Consider the following 14,872-nt stretch of genomic DNA (forward strand, 5'->3'; position numbering starts at 1 on the left):
GATCCCGCACGGGACGTCGGGCTGGACCTCGACGGCCGCTGATGCCACCGATCCTGTCGAGTGCGCGGGATCACGGGTCGGAGCTGCTTGGTGGAGCCGACGCGCTGGTGGGGGGTCTGGCGTGACGGGTTCTCTCCTCTCTCTTTCTTGGTCCAACCACTCTTTCTCTCTCTCTTGGCCCAATCACTCCTCAACGCAACCACTCAACGCAACCACTGACCACCACTGACGACCAACTAACGACCACTCTGCTCTGACCAAAACCACACAACTCAGCTCCTTTCCAAAACCACACAACTCAGCTCTTCGCAACTTCTTGCGCGCGCACCTTTATAGCGCCTCCGGCGATTAAGCCGCCGGCTTTTAGGACACGCCCATCGGTGTGCTCACCTCGGCCCTGGTTGGTCGCGCGACCCTCTGGCTCCGCCCTTGATGACGACGGGCGGGCACGCCTTTCTTCCCCAACCCGAGCACATGTTCAATGGCGGCTTTGGGGCGAAAACAACCCACAGCTGTAACAAACTGGCAAACTGCCCAGTGCAGTTGGCAATGGAGACTTGGAGGGGATGTAATTGGCCATTGAGGCTTGGCAATGATGAAAGGGGAAAGTGAAAGGAATCTACTCTATTTCACTTGGTGCAATGGAGTGTCATTTTAATGGAAGACAAACCCTTAACCTAATACACAGAATAAGGAAATAAACTACTGAACAGGGATATTATAGTGTCCTTCAATGTATGCTTTATGGAATTAACTACCGGGACGCCCTTTGACCTTTATACACACTGGAGCAAGGAGGGCTCAGACTAAACAATAATTCATAACAATTTACCATACAATACAACACAATCAAAAAAACACAATCCTCATTTCCGCAACAATATATTTAATACATATATATTTCAACCGAGTTCAGGGATTTGAAAGTATAACTTACAGACTTTGTTAGGTGCCAAGAGTTGCTTATGTGATGGAAAGACATCTACATATCTCTCTCTCTTTGCAGTAATGTGTAAATACCAACTTGGGGATAGGATATGTGAATGCTTTGTTTTACAAAACAAACATCTTCTGGCACTCCTACTTTTTGTGATTAAATTGTGTTCCTTGTTGACCAACTGGTTAGATAATGTCTGACTCAGTATTATCAAGACCTCCCCGTCCTCCGATCTCCCCCTCCCTCTCTCTACTTCCTGCCACTTTGAAGACAACCCGACCAAGTCTCATCCTTTGTCTTCATTCGCTATAAAGGAGTGACGTCAGCTGAATCGACAGGAGATTCCTGGAACGTTCATGTTGAGTCCTGTTCAATGTACGCCGGCAAAGTATTTTGTTGTAAATCTTGTTGTATCCCGAGTAAATTTCCTCCAAAGAATTACATCTTCTAAATTGTTATTGGTGTGGACATTTTAGTCTGTTTAAATTCCACGACAAGCGTCAGCATTGTTACATCATTGTGCGCAATCGTGGGAATCCACCAACAGGTATGAGTATTTACAGCAAACATGTGTCAGGAGGCTTTTGGTGCAGGTGCAAACAACTTACACGGGCTTCGATGTCAATGTAATAAAGCATGTTTTCATTGTAGATTAGACTTCCATTAACAGAGATGCTGCCTGTTGCTTTATTGATGGAAAATTCCACACCATTTATATGAGGAGTCCACTTTTGGGCACAAGATCAAAAAGAGATGGACAGTGAGAGACAAATGCAACAAACTGTTATACAATACATTTCAACTGCACGATTAAGAGTGATAATTATACGACACTGACACCAGCATTTTTCACCACTTGGTGAAATAAACAATTGCTCATGTTAATGGAATCAAAATCAAAAATGAAATTACCGGTAACTTGATTCTAACTTACAAATGCAACTCTGATAATTATTGGAAGAAAAGCTGCAAACCAGCCTTTTTAAAGTATTGTTTTTACATTAACAGAAAACGATTATGGATTGAAAGTTACTGTAAAAGTGCACAATCATCATCTACAGTACCAGCAATACATCCTGCCAGGTTATCCTAGAGGTATGCACACTTGCCTGTGAGCGGTCTAATCTGGGTTGGAATCCTGACCTAGCTATAAACTGTCTTGCTGGTGTTTCACAGCGAAACATCAATGTGTGTGTTGTCCCTCAGATGGACGTTAAATTTGGCGACCCACTGGACATAATTCGTTGATGGACATTAAATATCCCACGGTGTCCTTCATGAAGAGTAGGCGAGGTGTCTGCCCAAATTGGCACCCTGCCCAAATTCATGTCCTGGCTACCACTGGGAAGGAAACGACCTGCCAGGTAGTATAATCCCTCTATCAGCAATATATATATACACAGTCATGGGCAAAAATATTGCCACCCTTGCACTTTTTCAGATAACTCTAAAAATAAAATGTTCTCTAAAATAAGTTGAAATTGACAAATGTATTTAGTCTCCACATTTCTTTATTTCACTGTTAATATTACAGAACCTTTATTTTTGATTCAGAACTTAATATATACATTTAAATCAGAAAATAAAAATAAAGTGCATTGACAAAATTAGACACCATCGACTTAATATGTGGTATATAGCGTTTGGACAAAATAACTGCAGTCAAGGGCTTCCTATAGCCATGAATGAGCTCCTACACCTCTCTACTGGCAGTTTGACCCACTCTTCTTGTGCAAACTACTCCAGTTCTCCCAGATTTGAAGGGTGCCTTCTCCCAACTGCTGCTTTCAGATCTCCCCACAAGTGTTCAATGGGATTTAGATCTGGGCTCATTGCTGGCCACTTTAGAACAGTCCAGCGTTTTGTCTTGAACCATTCCTGGGTGCTTTTTGAAGTGAGTTTGGGGTAATTGTCCTGTTAGCAAGATCCATGACCTTCGACAGGGACCCAGCTTTCTGACACTGGGTTGAACATTGCGCTCCAAAATGCCTTGGTAATCTCCTGATGTAATGATGCCATGCACACATTCAAGGCACCCAGTGCCAGAAGCAGCACAGCAACCCCAAAACGTCACTGAACCTCCTCCATGTTTGACTGTGGGGAAGGTGTTCTTTTCTTTAAAGGTTTCAATTTGTTTTCTGTAAACATAGAGATGATGTGCTTTACAAAAACGCTCTAATTTGGTCTCATCTGTCCACAGGACATTCTCCCAGAAGGATTTTGGCTTGTTCAGGTGTATTTGGGGAAACTCCAGTCTGGCTTTCTTATCTCTCTCTCTCTCAGCAGTGGGGTCCTCCTGCATCTCCTACCATAGAACCCCCTTTCATTGAGTTGTGACGGATGGTGCGAGTGGAAACTGTCGTCCCTTGTATCTGAAGGTCAGCTTGAATCTGTTTGGCAGTTGATCGAGGTGCTTTCTGCACCATTCGAACAATCCTTCACTGCAATCTTCCATCAAGATTTCTCTTGCGGCCACGTCCAGTGAGGTTGGCTTCAGTGCCATGGGCCTTAAACTTCCTGACAACATTGCGTGTGGTGGACACAGGAACATCTAGGTCTCTGGAGATGGACTTGTAGCCTTGAGATTGTCCATGCTTGGCTACAATCTTATGTTGACCTCCTCAGACAATTCTCTGGTTTTCTTTATTTTATCCAGTACACCCGGTGACACAAAACAGAAGAATGACTCATTTTCTCTATTCAAACTACTTGAATGAGTCGTTTTTATATTGCACGCACCTGCAACTCACCACAGGTTAGTTAGGGTTAGTCTTAGAGGGACAACCAGGCGAAGGATGTCCTTGATCCTCAAGGAAGGAGTTTCATGGAAAATCATCCGCAAAAATATTGGCCTTATCGGCAGAGGAGGTAAGGACTTCAGGAGTATTGAAAATGACATGTATGGATGATTTGTTTTGGTTGAGAAGACTGTCAGAAATTCTCCAGAAATCTCTGGACCTAAGCTACTGAGCTGGGGTATAATTATGGATAGACTCTGCATACTGGAGCTTGACATTCTGTAACACCGTTTTAGAGCCATTTCTTTCTTCTTTTTTTTATGTTGAAGGCTCCAGTCACAGACTCTATAGCCCTCACTGAGGCCAGGCCTTAAATAAAAGAGCTGCATTGATAGAAAAGTGAAGAAAGAGAGAATAGTCAAAGAGTCTGAGTAAGTAAAAAATCAGCTTTTTGAATAGCGGGAGGTCGTAAGAAGGTTTGTTAATGTTGCCGATTCTCACCCTCAACCACAGCTCATCCTTTTCGCCAGACAGTTTCTCAGCATGGAAAGGCTAAATGGGATGCATTCCGCTCATTCTTTAAGTGATTTTCCTTGGAACCCTGTTCTTTATCATAGCCCATCAGAAGCTGCTATTCATCCTTTTTTGGACCTCCAAGTGAGACCAAATTCTCAGTTCAACAAGGTACAGATCCTGTGCCAAACCTGTACGGAACCTTCTGAGGGACATCCAGAACCCATACAAATCCACAACCGTAGTAGTGACACACCGATGGCCTTGGGTAAGCAACTGGAGGTAGATGCACGACCCACCACCCGTGCATGTGGCATTACAATTACCCAGGAATTTTACACCCTCTGATAGATCAGCCTCTCGGTGCATTACAATCGAGTTCTGGACCCTCTACTATCAGGCAGCCATGATCTACAACACGTTTTTAACATGTACCCTCCAGAGAGGTAAGTCTAAGGTAGTCATCTCATTCATAAGATTTGATTGTACAACAGTGAAGAAATGCAATGATGCCTAACCTTGAAGACCCAAAAGATCCTAAAGACTCAAAACACCCCAAAGACCCAAAATAACCTTAAAGGCCCAGAGGATCCAAAAGACCCTGAAGAGCCAAATGGCCCCGAAGACCCAAAAGACCCGAAGACTCAAAACACCCTGAAACCCAAAAGTCCCTGAAGACCCAAAACACCCTGAAGATGCAAAAGATTCTTAAAGACTCAGAGGAACCAAAATACTCTTAAGACCAAAAAGCCCCTGAAGACCCCAAAGACCCTGAAGACCCCAAAAGACCCCAAAGACCCGGAAGACCCAAAATACCCAGAGGATCCAAAAGACCCAAAACACCCTGAAAACCCAAAACACCCTGAAGACCCCGAAGACCATTAAAGACCCTTCAGAGCCAAAATACCCTTAAATACCTAAAAGACCTTTAAGGACCCAGAGGAAACAAAAGACCCTTAAGACCCCAAAAAACCCAAAACCCCAAAGACAAAAAACACCCCAAAGACCCAAAATACCCTTAAAGGCCCAGAGGATCCAAAAGACCCTGAAAACGCAAATGGCCCTGAAGATCCAAAATAACATGAAGACCTAAAAGACACTGAAGACCCAAAAGACACCGAAATGGTCAAAGATACCTATCCCTCTGAAACGTGTGGTGAGGCGCACGGAGCATGCCGAGTCATGATAGTGTGTATGATGGTTGTATCTTTTACACAATATTGTAATGAATGTACTACAATGTTCTTAAAAATATACATACCTATACATTATGGTTAAACCACAATACTTCAATGGACATGGATTAAATGGTCCCATGAATAACTGTTTATGTGATAAGTGTGTTGAATATTTTTTTTTATACAAGGGCCTGGCCTCGTCTCGATGCCAAATATCAAAGGGCAGCAGACATGCAGGGTTAAGCGGTTACAAACTACCAAAGGGTGTAGGGGCTAGGTGGAGGTAGGGATGGACATGTTCAGGGATAAAAGGAGGAATAACCCAAAAACGAGTAACCATGGCACAGAGAGGAAAAGAATGGGAACGAATCAATGTGCGTCGAATAGATCATGGATGTGTAGTTGTCAGAGGGCTGAAAGAGTAGAGGATGAGTGCATGAGGTAGTGATGGGCAACGCATTTGAAATACAGAAGTGATGAGCACCAGATGACGGACACGGGGAGACAATTCCACAATCGGAAGAATAAGGAGCATATAAGATTGGTTGGCCTTGTGTGCATTATGATTCTTATTTTTTACTGTTTCAGCAAAAACAACCTGTTGAAAATGAGTGTAAACTGAACATCGGAATACTGTACATTGAAGTTTTTATTGCGTTTATCTTATTGCAATTTATTGCATTACTAAGTTCAACTTGAACATTTTTTAATACAGATTTTTCAATATTGCAATACAGAGAACATTTGAAATACATGTTTTTAATACATAGGCAATGGGACAGTGGAAATGTGAAGGAATTAGAATATTTCTCACCATGATAGAGTACGTTAGTGTGCCTGCTTCGCCTTCATCGAGGTCACTGACATTGGCATGAAAAATAAAGAAAGGTTCTGTGAAATTTGCCTGCAAATACATTCAGCGATTTGTTAATTTCTGCAACTGAAAACAATTTCACAACCAATGAAAAGAGTAGGCCCCATGTGAGTGTCACGAGGTTCAGTCGCACAAATCAAAGGCTGTGTCTCTGCTGGTCATTACCACAATAGCTGTTTCATCCCCAATTTAACCTGCCAATTCATCACTCTGTGAAGCACTTTACACAATGTCATTTTGCAAGACAATATTAAATCCAGAAAATAAAAAAGGAGAAATAGGAAAAAAACATTTATTAAACAATGTTAATTCATATCCAAGTTATCCAAAACCTGCAAGAACAATTATGTAACAGTATGTACCTTCCTAACACATGTTCCTACATAATATGTAGATGGGTTCTTACTTGTCCCTGGGTCATCAGAGTTTTTTACATCTTCAGAAGACTAGTGATGCTGAGATAGTGGTTTTGGAGCTGGCAACAGCAGTGTGCCATTAATCTTCACTATGAGTACCCCTTCCATCCCTAATTTAGATCAAGTACTTACAACAATTGTGAACATTCAGAAAAAAAATTGTTTAAAGAGATCAAAACGATACCAAATCAATCTTTCAAACATCTAACGTTATTAAAGCCCAATCATTTGCAAAGTCATCAGGTCAAAATAAGGTGCGGATTGTGCCGTGATAAAAACAACAACCTGGGTATTTAAAGGTACTTACCTCATCAATTGATTTGGAGTATGGCAGGAGGTTAAACTTCGGAATGTTGTCATTCACATCCTCGACAATAATTAGTAGTACATCGTCACACAATAGCTCCTGATTCTGAAAAAAGAACAGGATTAATATTTATAGTTATATTTAATTTTTTCAGTTATATTCATCTGTCATCTCAGAGTAATGGGACATTCACAAGAATGAGAGGGACCCCCAATCCTGTGTAAATATTTGTTATGTTAAGGACAGACACAACATCCGAGTACATACTTAGTGGATAACCGCATAACAAATTAATAGCAAGAGCGAGAATTGCTTTGCAATACGTGTTGCCAATGAATGTTTGGTTGCCAATACGTGTTGCCAATACGTGTTGCCCCTACCATTGCCAATGAATGTTTAAATTTTTTAAACAAATTTTTTTAAATCATTAAATGCCCTGAAACTCGAACTTGTTCTGTAACTTATCATAATAAAGCCATGTACCAAGTTATAGTTCAATATGTTAAATGGTATGGTAAAACTAGAGCAATGCGACAGCGTCACCAATATGCCGCCGCATAGTCCCTGCCCGTGTAGCCCTCGGTGACTGTCCTAAAAATAAACAAGTTTGATTTAAATCCATTCAGCTGTTTTCAAGTCTCACATTTTTAACCAGACATGACAGGTTTCACATCGATCGGTGAAGCGGTTTTGGAGAAGGGTTTTTTATATTGGTCTCTCATCTCTTAAAGTTTTATCAGTCCAAAGCAATGCAATAAATTCCGTATGTATCATTTAATTTACTTAGTAGTTTACAAACACATTTACGTTCTAAATATTGAAAAATAGTTACCAGAAGAAATACATTCAACATTTATTATCAAAATCTGTAAGTTGGCTTTCAAAATAAAGGAGAATAAAGTATTTGACTTACTTCATCCTTGAGAGCTACCGTTAACATAATCGAATCTGTAACCTCCTTATTTCGGGGATATGGAAGATTCTGCAAGAAACAGAGGATTTATATTCACAAGTTCATTACTTCATTACCACATCAAATTCCTTGCATATACAAAACAAAAAGCCTGCGATTATAATATCAGCACACCATGTGATAAGACATTGTAAGTCATTCAGAATTTAAGTATCGAGTACACCATAATCATGAGAGGCATCATTTCACTTACAACGTCCAGGAGCAAACATTCAAAAGGGACCCAGAGATTTGCAGTCGTAGCACACTCAGTATTCAGAAGGTTTAACTTCATATTTTAGTGGGATCTTTTGTACTTACTAGTGGGGAATGCTTACACATTGTTTAAGCAATAACAAATCATGCTTCATACGTATGTGCATAATAAATACAAGCTTTATGATTATAGGCAAACATCAGGGACCTGCTGCCAGACATCAATTTAAGTTTATTTATTTATTTACTTATTTATTTTACGGATACGTTGACAGTTTTCACATACATTTTCATTGAGATTTTCATTTCACAGTTTACACTTATATAAATTACAATTTTCAAATGCTAGATATCGATTTGAGGTTTTTTACTGTGTAGCCCATAGGGCAAAGCCATATAGAACAGTGTTTGTCCGTCCGTATGTATGTATGTATGTATGTATGTATGTCCCCTTAAATGTATACCAATCAGAGCTGAGGATCTGGTCACATGACAGGGTGATGTGATTATATCTGAAGTCGGTACGGCGGCTGACTCCGCACACCGCTATTTTGATTCCAATTCGTTCAAACCGAACATATCGTCGAATCTTTCATATATCACAATCGCCATGCTCTATCTTTACGCTTTTCATTAAGTGTGAAACACAAACAAACCGATTGTTAAATGACCATCAAATATCGAAAGCATAGACATTACAGGTCTTCCAACGACACAGTACTTATAGGCCTTAGGCTTCATGCCTTCATGGCTCACCTTCAGGCTGCTTTGGACAAATTAGCCCAGGTTTCTTAATACAGTAGTATTGTTTTGGTAATCATAATAATGGCGTTAATACTAATAATATAGTAAATATAATCATAACACTGCAATCCCCTTGTAGTTATTGCAAAGTTTATAGATTGAAGCCATGTATGGTGTTCATTGTTGACTCGAAACGTAGAATAAACCATATGGTGTCTCAATGTAAAAATAATTTATTACTTACAATTACTTGCTAACTGGAAACTGGTATCCCCACCCAGGTCATACTCTCCTCTTCAACTAAAGTATCAAACAAGCCCGGCTTCGCTGATGTTAGACTTTCAGTCTTGTTTTGTTTTTTTTGGATGCCTTTACGGTTTTTTACGTAAATTTTCAGTTACGGACGCTTTTTCTTTTTTTCATTTACAGACATATTTACATTATTGTCACCTCTGTCTTCTCCATCCTATTTTTCAGCCCATGTTTCTCAAATGCCTCATTCCATTCCCCTGCCCCCAGTACATCCTGCATCTCCCGCCCACTTTCCACCACAACAACCAGATTGTCCACATACAATATCCTCCCCAGAATATCCTTCATGTTTAGCTTCCTGCTTACCAGCTACATTAAAAATTCAAGTGTACATTTATTTGTTATCCAAGTTGTAAAAACCTGTATTCAAAATAAACAGCAGGACAGTGTCAGGTAGGAAGTGCTGTGCATTATAACAAAGGGAAAAGTATAAGCCTTAAAGCAGCAATGTCACCTAAATATGGTTGGACATTCATTCTCAACATTGTCCAGGATTGTCATTCACAATTTACGATGCATTTGGTCATTCACATGCCAAATCACTTCGCCATTGTGGTCCACATGAACTAACTCAGTTGAATAACAAATTGTCACACAATTATCTTGGCACATCTATACCTAATTACCTCCGCACCAAAGATGGACGAAGGCTATGTTTTCACCCCTGTCTGTCTGCGAACAGGATATCAGAAAACGTTGTGAACGGATTCGCCCGAAATTTGATGGAGAGGTTCGATGTGTGACAAGGACAAAATCACTAGGTTTTGGTGAAGATCCAGATCCGGAACCGGAAACTATAATTCCTTAAGTGATTCTTCACCGTTGAGAGATCGGGTCAAAATGATATATAGCAGGATATCTCATAAAGTTATGGACGGATTCGTGTGAAACTTGGTGCAGAGCATTGGTGTGTGACAGGGGAGAATTGAGTCAATTTTGGTGAAGAACTGAATCGATCCGAGAATTTTAAAAAGGAATCTTCACTACTGAGGGCCAAAAGGAGAACTGACACAATCAAATTCTTCACTACTGAGGGCCAAAACCGATATATAACATGATATCTCAAAAAGTTATGGACAGATTGGTACGAAACTTAGTGCACTGTTTGACAAAAACTCATGGATGCGATTTTGGTGAAGATCAGAATCCGGATCCAGATAGGAAAAGTTTTAATTTTTGAGTGATTCTTCACCATTGAGAGATAGGCCAAAAACGATATAAAATACATTTATGTTAAATTTACTTCTCATATCTAGTATACCTGTATCCATCTTTTAATCTCCCGTGAAGAAGCCAAGCAAGCCTAGTTGAACTTTTTTTCCTTCCTGAGACTTCCACAATAAGCAGTGCACCACCATCTCTTGTCATCCCCAATTCTGACACTTGTGATTCCCATTACCCCCATTAACCTTTCCTAACCCATTTATCTTGCTTGCTACTTTCAGTATTTCCTCCCCTCCTCAGTCTCCTCTTTTCCTGTCCATTCGTTCCCTTGGTGTTTGCTTCACTATAATTTCTGCCTTGCTCGTCCATGAGCCTCACTCCAGTAAAAATCCAGTAAAATTATATTAACATATATCTTCACCTTGAACTCTTATTCACTCACTGTCAAGGAAAAGGTAAAATGCTCAACAAATTACTTATTATATGTCTGACCACATGAAAAAACATCAAGTAAGCAATGCAATAAAAAGGTTAAGTGTGCAAAATAACAACAAAAGAAGAAAAGAAAAAAAAAAACTAAAACAAACAAGAAACAACAAAATTAATTTTGTTAAGAAGAAACAACAAAAGCTCACATTGTCGTCTCTGTCGATGCATTTCTTTAATGCTATATTTCCTGTACTTTCATTAACATTAAAATATGATTGAACATCACCACCACTATCTTCCAAAGAGAACGTAGCACCAACAGGTATGCAGAACAATTTGGCTGCCAGATCATACAAGTCCGTGCCTGCAAGAGACGTACAAGAGAAAATGGTACAAACTGGGATAGGATCTATCATTGAATTTTTCACACAAGAAACAGCAATGTTCATGATTAATGATTTAAAAAATAAACAGAGAAAATAAACTTGTCATGAGATCAAGGTTTCGAAGGCATCCCCGCCATCACAAACAAAACGATGGATTGTCATTTGCTGCAATCTTAATGACATTATCTCTTGTCCGACACAAAAAAGATCTTTGATTATAAGTTTGGCTTCTGCCTGACCTATTCTACCATGGTCATTTTGCTTCCAACTAAACAATAGATGGATCCTGAAAATCTCTAGGAAATATAAAAACCGCTCGACAACCATTGGCCCCTGAAAATTTATCCTTTAAATTATAGGAGTATCAATAGAATGGGTCTTTTATTAAATATATCAGGTTTCGCTCGTTTAAAAAGTCAATAACTTTACCTTCAATATATTACACGTAGATTGTCTTTTTTCTTCTGAGATACACCAACTGGCTCACCTAATAAAAAGAATGCCTGGGACCAACCTTATCTTGATAAACATTTTAAAGTGTTTGTGTTTGTGCGTTTGTATGTTATTCTTCCACGGCTGAACCGTAGCACCTTGAGGCCCCACATTTTAGGTGTGAGTACTCCCGAACCTGGGCACGGTTTTAAGCTACATTGACCTTGATGTCCGTTCTGAAGCCCCCAAAAGCAAACCAAGCCTCAAGGGCGGTGTACAGGAGCGTTCTTTAAAAATCACTATAAATACAAGGCACGGGGAGGTGAAATTTACTGCATGTGATGTGCAACGCGCGCAGAGTAAAACGAGTGTTCATTTACATCCGTATGATGTCGAATAAATAAAGAAGACATAAGCACACCTGACACTAGGCCGAGGCTTCAGACTTTAGTATGCTCATGAGGCTGCACTGTCAAATAAAATGTTCCAACTCGTCATTTTTGATGGGATTTTTACTCGTATGATAATGATGATGTTGTTGATGGTGTGAGTCGTCGCTTTCGACCAATCTCTTGGGAATATTATAATAGGAATATAATGACAACAACATACTCGAGCTATAACGAGGAAAAAATGGGGTTAGTAAGGTCGAAATGTTTTTACCCGTTAGCCCTAAAGTTACCGCTGCTGCTTATTTTGAAGAAATCAGTAACTTTTTGTAAACTTTCACGATACAGGAGAGGAAGGACATATTGCATTGTTATTGACACACAAACCCATCTCAATATCAGCAATTGATTATCTCCTTCTGTTGTTGTTTTTCTTTTCTTACCACAACAGTTAAAACGAAAATAAAAGTTATATTTGTCGCACATACCTGTACGTGTGTTCTCAGGAAAAACCAATGGTGGCAGTGTAAAAAATGGATCATCGCAGTCGTGACCTGGAAAAGAGGATTGCGCTGTAATTACTTTCCTTTTAAAATAACATTACATGATGATCATGATGAGGATGATTGTTTTAGAAAACATTGATTCAAGTAATTCATTTATGCAGCATTGGTCATTTATGAGCTTACAAAAGGTGCACCGAATTAGTGAGAGTTGTTAGAATTCTCTCACAATGGGGTAGAGTTTTGTCGAAGGTAACACACAGATAAGAGTTTAGTGAATGTCGTTGCTAATTCCATCTTTTGCACTTTGCTGAGCTGTCTAGCCTGGGATTGAATGTCGATCAAGCTGATGGGCGAGACATCAATGTGTATACCGTCCCTTGTAAACGGTGTCTAATCTGCTGGCATTAGTCAGTGGGCATTCAACATTCCGGTGTCCTGTGTGAAGAGCAGGCAAGTTATCACCGGCACTCTGAAGAAATTCCAAATTCCTGTCACCTACATTCGAACGTGAGGCCTGGCCAGCTGGTTCGTGAAAGACAGGCCACAGACTTCCCCCGCCCTCCCTGGGCCTTCTTCCCCACATGAACATGGGTATAATTGTGGCCATTAAAAAGTATTAATACACACACATATATACACACACACACACACACACACACACACACACACACAAACACACACACACACACACACACACTTTCACACTTTGAGACCTGGTACTGGTAGGAATACGTTCCATTTCCTGAAACGTTTTTACACACACACACACACACACACACACACACACACACACACACACACACACACACCAAATTATTTCACTTGCCAAGTACATAATTTTTCAGCTCGACGACAAAAAGTTGATGAGGCGACAAACAGGACGATCACACGCAATGGGGGAGGATGGCCTCCTTAACGCTCCCCACCTTGCAATTCTCAGAACTTCACAGTTCTCTTCAGTTCAGAAAACACAGCGAGCACCACCGTTTTTTTCCTCTCACACCTCTCTTCGTCTCCTCGCAGCCTCTCAGAGCCCCACTGTCGTCTTTTCCCGCTCGTCCTGGCTCATCCCCTTCTCCTCAGCCTCTCCACAGACCCTGCGAGCTCCACACCATCTTGTTCCCGCCCAATTCTCCTCACAGAACTTACTGCTCTTTGCTCCTCCCTCGTCTCCCTTGACAACGCTTGCCCCTCCTCCAGGCGTTGAGCTCCACCCCCGTCCAGGAGACAATTATAGCTCCGCCCCCTCTCTGAACATTGTTCAACATAGATGTCACCCGGCACGACGGTGGAAGTTTACATGACGTTTTACACACGTTTCCTTAACTTTAATCCCCCTATCTTGTCCATGCTATTCCTACACAGTTCTATCTCTTCTAAGGTAACATTTTTAGCTCTTACACGAGCCTCGATCTTGTATACAAAAAAAAAAAATCGTTTTAAAATTTGGTTGGAGAGGTATCTATAAGAAGTGGCAATGGGGTGGGGAGATAATATACAGTGTATTGGCATGACTTCAGCAAAAATCACAGCCCAGGCTTGATGGGCCTAATGGCCTCCTGTGTTGATGTCCCTCGTATGTCCATCTAAACTGTGAACATTCATGTGTGTAAATTTCGCTTGTACAGTTAAGCAAATGAGTTGATTGGTATGTGGTTAAAAAGTTATGCAACCAAAATTGTCTTTTAAGAGACGTTCAATGCCTTGGTAATCATTCTAAGTGGTTGATGTTATGTAGACAGACAGAGTTGTTGACTCACTCACCGGAGATTTGTTTTAGAAAGAACAGGAGGAAAGCAACCACCAGGAAGCCTGCAAAAGAAAAACATCGATATTACATTTTTTATTCTTCATAATCTCACCTCCTGCACCTCCTCCTCTTCCCACTACCACACCCTAGTTCCCACTATTGCTACACCATTTCTCCTCTATCCTCAAAGTATGAGTAAAAGTCTCCGATATAAGATGCAAGTACCCACAGCACCGCAAAGTCTGCTTCTACCATACAACCGGACGTTGTTTGTATTGTACTGTTGCATTGTAATGGATCGATAAGAACGTAATCGGTGTGCTTTTAGATGATCCACATGCTGGTTTCTCGGAAAGACAGTTTTGACTTTTCTCAGAACGCCAACAAATAACAGCAACTTGCATACACACATATAAAGTCGTGGCCAAAAGTATTGGCACCCTTGCACTTTTTTCAAATAACTCACAATTTTCTCGAAAAATAAGTTGAAATTGACAAAAGTATTTCGTCTCCGCAATTTTTTGTATGAAACGTTTTTCTACATAACCATACATTCCACATTTCACTGTTAATATAACAGAACCTTTGTTCTTGATTCATGACTTAATGTATCCTTTAAAATCAGAAAA

General features: G+C 40.4%; 1 protein-coding gene across 2 annotated transcripts in view; it reads right to left on the reverse strand.

Annotated features, from left to right (window-relative positions):
- The window catches only part of LOC137437246 (cadherin-related family member 2), a 158,688-nt gene that overhangs the window by 138,628 nt on the left and 5,188 nt on the right, over positions 1-14,872 (reverse strand). For both annotated transcript variants that reach the window (XM_078766757.1, XM_078766756.1), the window contains exons 2-8: positions 14,258-14,305; positions 12,476-12,541; positions 10,987-11,144; positions 7,877-7,945; positions 6,964-7,068; positions 6,181-6,270; positions 1,546-1,665 (exon numbers count right to left, since the gene is read on the reverse strand). In XM_078766757.1, coding sequence (XP_078622883.1) covers positions 1,546-1,665; positions 6,181-6,270; positions 6,964-7,068; positions 7,877-7,945; positions 10,987-11,144; positions 12,476-12,541; positions 14,258-14,305 — 656 coding nt within the window. The remainder of the gene's footprint in view (positions 1-1,545; positions 1,666-6,180; positions 6,271-6,963; positions 7,069-7,876; positions 7,946-10,986; positions 11,145-12,475; positions 12,542-14,257; positions 14,306-14,872) is intronic.

Source organism: Myxine glutinosa, chromosome 12, assembly GCF_964187855.1.
Source record: "Myxine glutinosa chromosome 12, kmMyxGlut1.1, whole genome shotgun sequence".
Lineage (NCBI taxonomy): Eukaryota > Metazoa > Chordata > Myxini > Myxiniformes > Myxinidae > Myxine > Myxine glutinosa.